Source organism: Elgaria multicarinata, chromosome 20 (genome assembly GCF_023053635.1).
Source record: "Elgaria multicarinata webbii isolate HBS135686 ecotype San Diego chromosome 20, rElgMul1.1.pri, whole genome shotgun sequence".
Taxonomy (NCBI): domain Eukaryota; kingdom Metazoa; phylum Chordata; class Lepidosauria; order Squamata; family Anguidae; genus Elgaria; species Elgaria multicarinata.
In genome coordinates, this window is record NC_086190.1 from 11792300 (window position 1) to 11800732 (window position 8433).

Here is an 8433-nt window from a genome sequence, read left to right on the forward strand (position 1 = left end):
TGTTTGGGCAGTGGAGGCTGGTGGCTCTGATTTCAGTGGGGCTCTGAATTCATTCTGGGTTTCAGTCAGAACCAGCCAGAACTCTAAAGGAGCTATCTAGAGTGCTGAACCATCTACCCAAAATGGGTTGAACACCTCGGATAGTTCCTTTAGAGTTCTGATTGGTTCTGTCAGAAACCCAGAGCGGGTTCACTCCCCCCAATGACATTAGAGCCACCAGCCACCCCTGGGAGTTGTAGGCCAAAACAGCTGGAGGGAAACCGTTTGCCCAACTCCTGCTGCAGACCCCCAATGAACTGATTTGGTATAAGGTGGAGTCATTTCACATATCTAACAGCAAGAACATTTCTATACCAGTGATTTATTGCATGCTCGTGAGTGACCACTCCTAGAAACTTGCACGTCCTTTATGCAGCGTCGTTAACCTCCGAGACGTCTCCCATGCTTCCCCCACCCCTTTATCCCGCTTTCAAAAAGATCAGAGATAACTCCAAAAGGAACGTCAATGTGATATACCGGCAGCACCACCTAGTGGCTGTATCATGAAACATATAGAATTTACCAAGAGAGGAAGTCTTTGATTCAAAGCACGGGTCCACCTGTGTAAAGGAGCTGATTGAATCCCGCAAAGTATCCGGAAGCAGAATTCCCAGTAAATTGTGGATACGAAGCTTGATGTATACGGATGTGTGTACCAGGTTTTGGGGAACCAGGTATTCCCCATCTGGCTCACCAGCTCCCTCCTCACCCCCAGTCCCCTCTCCCAGCGAAGAACAGTTATTCTTGCTGGTTAGCAGCTGGTTGGAGACCACAGCGTGTCCCTATTCAGCACTGGAAAATGCTCTGCCTCCCAGGGCTCAGCGAAGCTGAAATTCCCTGCAGGCGAGACGGCACGCATTTGTCCTTTTGTCTTCAAAGCAGGCTTACGATGAGTAAGAATCCTATTTCTCCTTGGCCTCTCTGCTGTTGGGCCCTACCTACAACTAGAATCCGTCCGTCCCCGTCCCCTTGATGCCATTTCAATACTGGAATTCAGTTTTTGGACTAAATAAAGTTGCCCCACGACTTTCCCTTTCAAAAACCACACATGGGGGGGAAGTTCTTTTCGTTCAACTTTTATTAATAGGACTCAGAATCCAGGGTCAGCTGTCCCAATTTCCAGCTCTGCTTTGCCTGGAATGGCGACTTGGACACACGTCCACAATCCAGCTTTGGGTACCAGGTGAAACGGCGACGGCTTCTCCGAAATAATCCTGGCAATTGCAGTTGTTTGAGGATTCTCTCTTGAAGACGTTTACCCTGGCCTTAAGGACTCTTTAAAAACCAGTTTACGTCTGCCTTGTAGATACGGGCTGAGTAACGCTCTTCCCATGGCTCACGGAGGGGTGCTGTGCTGTGCTGCATCAGCCAATATTTTAGTTTTTCTCCAGGTAATCGGGCTGCCTGCTTCGTGGATTTACATTGCAAGAAGTAAAATGGTGGGTGTGGGTGGGAAGGGAGGGGTGTGTGTCAAAAGCACCCTAGTCATCAAAGATAGCCTTTCTTCCAATGTGCCTTTCTAGGTCAGTTTAAAGGATTCTCCAGTCATCATAGCCACGAACTCTGGTGGGATGGAACAAATACATACCCAGAAGGCAAAATCAGTGATCTTTCTTTCGCCCAAACACCCTTTCTATCTTTCCTTCTCCCCCCACCCCCCAACAACGGTTGTCGTTAGATTTTTGCACATGGCTGTGAAAGTGCATCTCAAAAAGCTGTAGGCTAAGCTCTTTAATCGGGTTTAAAATTAGGAAGAGAAGGGTGACTTTTGCTGCCATCTGTTGGAAGGTCTAGGGAGCAGGAAAGGTGGTCCTTGTATAGATCGACAAAACCAAACCTTAGGAAAGGTGTAGGCAGTGTTGTGGAGCTAGGGCTCATGGCATTGAAGTGCTGGGACTTCTTGATTGACAGGGACCATGACATCATCTGCAACCCCCCTCAGACTTCCCTGTTCCCTCTGAGCTGGAGTGCTGGTGGGGCGGGGGGGGGGGGGAAATGAATGGATTTCCCCAGCAGTAATATATAGTTGTGAGCTACACCATTTGGGTGTAAGCAGGTGGCAGGCAAATAAGATCTAGTGTATTTTGTTAGGGCTTTTTTGGTTGGTTTTGTTTTTACTAAAACCCAGAAGTCTACCAACACAGGGTGACCATATGAAAAGGAGGAAGTATTGGTAAGTATATATATTTTTAATGAAATAGCACATTGACGCAGAAAGCAGAACCAAGTCCTAAGTTCCTAAATGTAGGGTGACCCTATGAAAAGGAAGACAGGGCTCCTGTATCTTTATAGCAGCTGTATTGAAAAGGGAATTTCAGCAGGGGTCATTTGTATATATGGAGAACCTGGTGAAATTCCCTCTTCCTCACAACAGTTAAAGCTGCCCTCTTTTAAATCTGATCACTCTAGTATAGCTCCTGTAGCATTAACTGTTGTGATGAAGATGGAATTTCACCAGGTTCTCCATATATACAAATGTCACCTGCTGAAATTCCCTTTTCTATGCAACTGTTAAAGATACAGAAGCCCTGTCCTCCTTTTCATAGGGGCACCCTATGTGACGCCAATCCTGAATTGATTATCTATTCAGGCTCAATTTAACTTCATGGCTATGGTGATCATATGAAAAGTTGGACAGGGCTCCTGTATCTTTAACAGTTGCATAGAAAAGGGAATTTCAGCAGGTGTCATTTGTATATATAGAGAACCTGGAGAAATTTCCTCTTCATCAGAACAGTTAAAGCTGCAGATGCCCTGCCCTCTTTTAAATCTGGTCACTCTAGTATAGCTCCTGTAGCTTTAACTGTTGTGATGAAGAGGGAATTTCACCAGGTTCTTCGTATATATAAATGACACCTGCTGAAATTCCCTTTTCTATGCAACCGTTAAAGATGCAGGAGCCCGGTCCTCCTTTTCATAGGGTCACCCTAACCAACAAAAGCAAAGTTATGGCTGGGAAGGAAGAGCTAGATTTAAAATGTTGGTCCAGCAGGTGGAGCAATATACCAGGATGACCTGCGTATACAAATCTACATCTGAATTGCTAGAGCTCCCAGAGACAAAAATGTCAAGGACACCCATGTCAGGAGATCTACAGGAACCTGGGCCCTCAGAAGAGATCACTGCTAGTCCATCCCTGCAGGAGGAGGGGAGTTCTGCCTCACCTAGCCCCCCAGAGTGTTGCTTCCTTATGAGGCAGGCCAGTAGGGCTCCTCTGAGAAGGAGTGCTGGATTACAAAGGAGGACTCCTCAGGAGCAAGATCCTGGTTAAGATTTTTGCCAGAAGGCCTATAACACACTGCAGCTGAGCCCTGGGTGGGGCTCAGTAAGCTCTGGGTGTATAAGCCTTTAGTTTTAGCCTAGCTAATGCTGGAGCAACACCATTCATCAGCTCCTGTGTCTCAGACTGTGCTTTTCAGACCTTGTGTTGTGATTGACTTTCTGTGCCTACTGACTCTTGGATACCTGTTTGACTCTGATTCTGGCCTGTGTATGGTAACTTGCTGTTTCACTGTGCTTTGACTTTTTCTTGTATGTGGACCAGTTCTGCCACTGCCTGATTGCATACCAGACTGGAACTTTTGTGCATGACCATTTGCTGCTTTGTCGCCTTGCCTTTTGCGTTGCCCCATAATTTGCCGTGTCTGGTTCAGCCGCAGCAGGACAGGGGCCTCTTTTGGAGGTGGGATGGGAGTCTTTTGGTTGCTGATATTGTTAAACCAGGAGTGGGGAAAACCTTTCTGGCTTGGGCAGTGAATTCCAATTTAGGAAGGGACTTGGGTGCTGCATTTCAGCAGGGGAAGGGGCGAAGCCCAGACATAATTCCTACTAATTTGGATGTTTTCCCACCAACAGTACAAAGCAAAGCTCAATTCTATGCACGTCTACTCAGGAGTAAGCCCCAGTGTATTACTTAAACAATCAGGAGTGAGAAATCGTTGCCAACACACTGCAAATTATCCATAGATGTTGATTCCACATTGGCTTAAGGAACTATGATTCTGCAGAGACTAACATAGTGCTAAACCAAAGCCTAGGACACACAGTTTAGTGTAAGAACTCTAACTTCTCTTCAAGCAAATGAGCCTTCTTCAGCTCTGGAGATGTTATGGAACGTTCACAGAAACTCCACAATCTCAAAGCTTAAACACACTTTCAACTCATTGACATAGCTTTTTCTAACATTCTTAACCAGAGGATGAAGCAATACTTCGCTACCTGGGTCTGAGCCTAGTATGTGCTTTCTACTTAAATACAGCTTCCTGGCACCCTTGATGCATGTTTGAATTGTTCACGTATTTGCCCTTGGCAGAATCCCCCTCCCAATACCTTCGTAATCAATGGTCCCATCCCCGTCTTTGTCAGCTTCTTTCATCATGAGCTCGGCTTCATGTTCATTCAGTGGCTCTCCAGCATTCATCAGCACATACCTAAAAGGCAGAGACAATGGTGAGGCACAAAGACGTGATCATCCACTGTTGTCTGCTTTGCTACCTCTGAACACGGAGGCTTTGCTTCAATGGAGGCTGGGGGCTTTGATGTCAGTGGGGCAAGGCACTGAGCACAATCCCTCAAATAGGTTCAGCACCTTGGATAGATCCTTTAGCATTCTTCCCGGTTCTGAATGAAACCTGGAGTGGATTCATGGACTGATATCCAAGCCACCAGACGTTATTGATTTGCTTGAGCCTCATGTGGCGCAGAGTGGTAAAGCAGCAGTTTCTGCAGCTGAAACTCTCCCCACGGCCTGAGTTCGATCCCAGCGGAAGCTGGTTTCAGGCAGCCGGCTCGGGTTGACTCAGCCTTCCATCCTCCCGAGGTCGGTAAAATGAGTACCCAGTTAGCTGGGGGAAAGGTAATAATGGCCGGGGAAGGCAACAGCAAACTACCCCACTATAAGGCCTGCCAAGAAAACGTCAGCGAAAGCTGGCGTCCCTCCAAGAGTCAGTAATGACTCAGTGCTTGCACGAGAGGTTCCTTTCCTTTCCTTCTAGTGAAAAGCTTCTGAAAGGTCATGCAATTATCCAATCTGTTCAAAATAAAGGCTGGGTAGCCAAGTCAGTCCTGGTGATCCCGCCCACACGTTGATATGTTGATGATACCTCCCAGCACTTACTTCAGTGTGTCCCACTCAATGTAGCCTTTGTGTTCTTTATCGAAGACCTTGAAGGCTGCCCTTAGCTCTTCGTCTTGGTTTTTTGACTTTTCGTGGTAAATGCCCATCAATACCAGAAACCCGTCACAGTTGAAGGTGCCTTTATCTGCGGAAAGAGAGCGAGAGAGCCTTTCCATGCGAGGTATTTATTACGCGTTTGTGAGTCATCACTCATGGTGGTTAGCAGGTGCTTTACATGACTTTGTCATCCTCCAGGGCCTCTCCTATTGTTTGCAATCATTGTAGCAGGGTGTGTGTGTGTGTGTTTTGATAACAAGGAAAGTCTGGTATTTTGTTGAACAGCAGCATGAAAACCTCATGAATTCTATCAATTTTGCTTTATCTCACATCCCAAAATTTTAAATCTCAACTTCTTTCCTCTCTCCCAGATAGGGAGAACTCTGTGAAGTTTGGCCAATTCGAACTGAAATTAATTTTTCACCCAATTGCACCAACCAAATTCAATAGGTACAGCTATTCCCAACAAGGAGAAGACCATGTTGTGAATAGAAAGAACTACAACAGGCGACCACCAAAGAAATGAAGTTAAACCAGTAATTGTTATTCAAATTTGTATATATTAAACCAGTCAATACATTGAATTAGGACCCCGTTAGTAATGAGAGTAATATGCAATCAGTGAATTGTTTTTGATTGCATATTACTCTCATTACTAATGGGGCCCTAATTCAATGTATTGACTGGTTTAATATATACAAATTTGAATAACAATTACTTTACTGGTTTAACTTCATTTCTTTGGTGGTCGCCTGTTGAGGTTCATTCTGTTCATATTAACTCCACCATTGCCTTGCATTTATTTGAAGACCGTGTTGTGTCTGCCAACCATACAGCTATTAGAAATGAGGTGCTTATCAAAAAAAGAGGTAGTGACCCCAATAAAGCACTAATAGGGTTCAATGCACAGGGATTCAAACCTAGACTTTAAAGAGCAAAGTGTTCAAGTCCCTGGATGGACAAATCTGCCCATTTCAGTTTTTCCCATGATTAGTTTTTAATCTCACATACTTTTTCTCCTGAGTTTGAGAATTTTGCAAATTTGGGGGAAATCTTATTTAAACCAACACAAAATTCTCTTCCGTTCCTACTCAAGCCTCTATCCAAAAAGCCAGGCACAAGGTGATCCTGCCCTTATCACTAGGGACATTGAAGGAATCTGCAACCAAATCAAAATCAATTTGAATTTTTATGAATTTGACCCATGTATTCTGCAGCCTACTGGATTTTCTTCAGTCAGGTGGATTCCATTGAACCTGTGAACGTTTTTTTAAAAAAAATGACTTTCCAGAAGAGTACGCCAATTTAATTGCAGAAAAATATGTGAAATAGTTTTTTAAAAACTCCTGAAAATGTGCATTTCCCCATAGACTATGTTAGACATGTTTTTTGGAGGGAGGGGAATTTGCACATTTTCACCCCCCAAAATAATTTAAAAATATATTCCATTGATCATTTTTTTCTTTCCAGAATTTTATGCCAATTTAATTGCAGAAAAATATGTGAAATAGTTTTTTAAAAACTCCTGAAAATGTGCATTTCCCCATAGACTATGTTAGACATGTTTTTTGGAGGGAGGGGAATTTGCACATTTTCACCCCCCAAAATAATTTAAAAATATATTCCATTGATCATTTTTTTCTTTCCAGAATTTTATGCCAATTTAATTGTAGAAAAATATGCAAAATAAAATTTTTATAAGCAACTGAAGATGTGTCATAGACAAAAATGTGAAAAGGCACACTTCAAGGGGATTTGCACGTTTTCTCAATTGCAAATTCGTGCATGTTTGGAAACTACAAAAAACCCGGATTCCATTGCTGCGTGGATGACAGAATGAAAGCCAGCTGACAATCTGTGAAATGCAGCCTGCACATCACTGGTCCTTACTGTCTTTGTCGACGTCTTTTGCCATGGTCGTAAGTTCCCTCTTGGTGGGATTGATGCCAATCAAGCTCATCAAACTTTCCAGCTCACTCGTTTTGACTAAGCCGTTCCCCTCTTCGTCAAACATCTCGAAGATGCCCTTGTACTCCGTGATCTGCTCCGGCGTCAGCGTTTCCGTCTGCGGAAGAAAGGGGTGCACAAAATGGGAACCGAGGGGTGGAGAACTGGGGTGCCTGCCACCAGTTACAAGATGGGGGAAATCTTCAAACGTGTATTTTAGCGCAAATGTTCATGGATTGCTTTTTTTAAAAAAAAACACACGCAGATTGATGCGGAAATTGGACAGAAGATGTTTCCTGACGGAAGACATGCGAAACTATCACACAGACCAGAAATAGACTCATCCACCCGTATGCAATAGGGATGAGGGAGGGAGGAAAACCCTCCCAGTCCTAAAAGCAAATGTTGCAGCAGTTCAAGGCAAGAGAGACTCACCATTTTCTTGCTGTATTCCGGCTGGTTTGAGGAGAAGTTCTTGAGCTTTGCTGGGGATGGTATGGAATTGTGATCGTAGGGAAGAGAGGGCAATCACTCACTTTTACAGCTGGGAAGGAAGAGCTCAGGATCCCAAGGGAACGGCAATCTTGGTGACCTTTTATGGAAGTGAAGGTGGAGGACCTATTTTGGGAGAAACCTTACTTCTCAGCCCCTGCCACATCCTGGCTTATATGGGGTGGCCTGGGAAGAGAGATCCGTATTTCACTTACTCAATACTTGGGGTGTCTATGCGACATTGAGATTGTACACCTGATTTGTGTGGTTACTAGTGGGGAGCAAGGTCTGCGTTCAATGTGTTTCCTCTGAATTTGCGTTGACGTATGGTGGAATCCAACAAAAGTCCTACAGGGGGCCTGTTCAGTAGGGTGACCATGTTTTGGAAACCAAAAAGGAGGACAACATGGTCGGCCCCCAAGGGGGCGTGTCTAGCACCAAGGGGGTGTGCCCACCCAAACATAGCCTTGGTCACATGTCTGATTTTACAGCACACACTTAAGACAAATCTGTTCTACAAAATAATTTTAAAACCTCAATTATTAAAAAATTCCTAAAAAAATCAATGGATGAACGGATTTGTTTCAAATTTGGTATGGGTAAAGCTCTACCTAAAACCTATCATGGTGCGAAGTTTCATCTCTTTATCTTTAAAAATGACAATTTTAAAAATAATAATTTTAAAACCTCAATTATTAAAAAAATTCTAAAAAATCAATGGATGAACAGATCTGTTTCAAATTTAATATGGCTAAAGCTCTACCTAAATCCTATCATGGTGC

General features: G+C 44.0%; 1 protein-coding gene across 1 annotated transcript; it reads right to left on the bottom strand.

Moving 5' to 3' along the window:
• Positions 1–1542: 1542 nt before the first annotated feature.
• CALML6 (calmodulin like 6) lies at positions 1543–7817 on the bottom strand. Its single transcript, XM_063145449.1, has 6 exons — positions 7799–7817; positions 7595–7644; positions 7103–7277; positions 5156–5300; positions 4369–4469; positions 1543–1602 (listed from the first exon to the last, which is right to left on the bottom strand). Exons 1-6 carry the CDS (start codon positions 7815–7817, stop codon positions 1559–1561), a joined length of 534 nt encoding a protein of 177 aa, XP_063001519.1. The 3' UTR covers positions 1543–1558.
• Between the last annotated feature and the right edge of the window lie 616 nt (positions 7818–8433).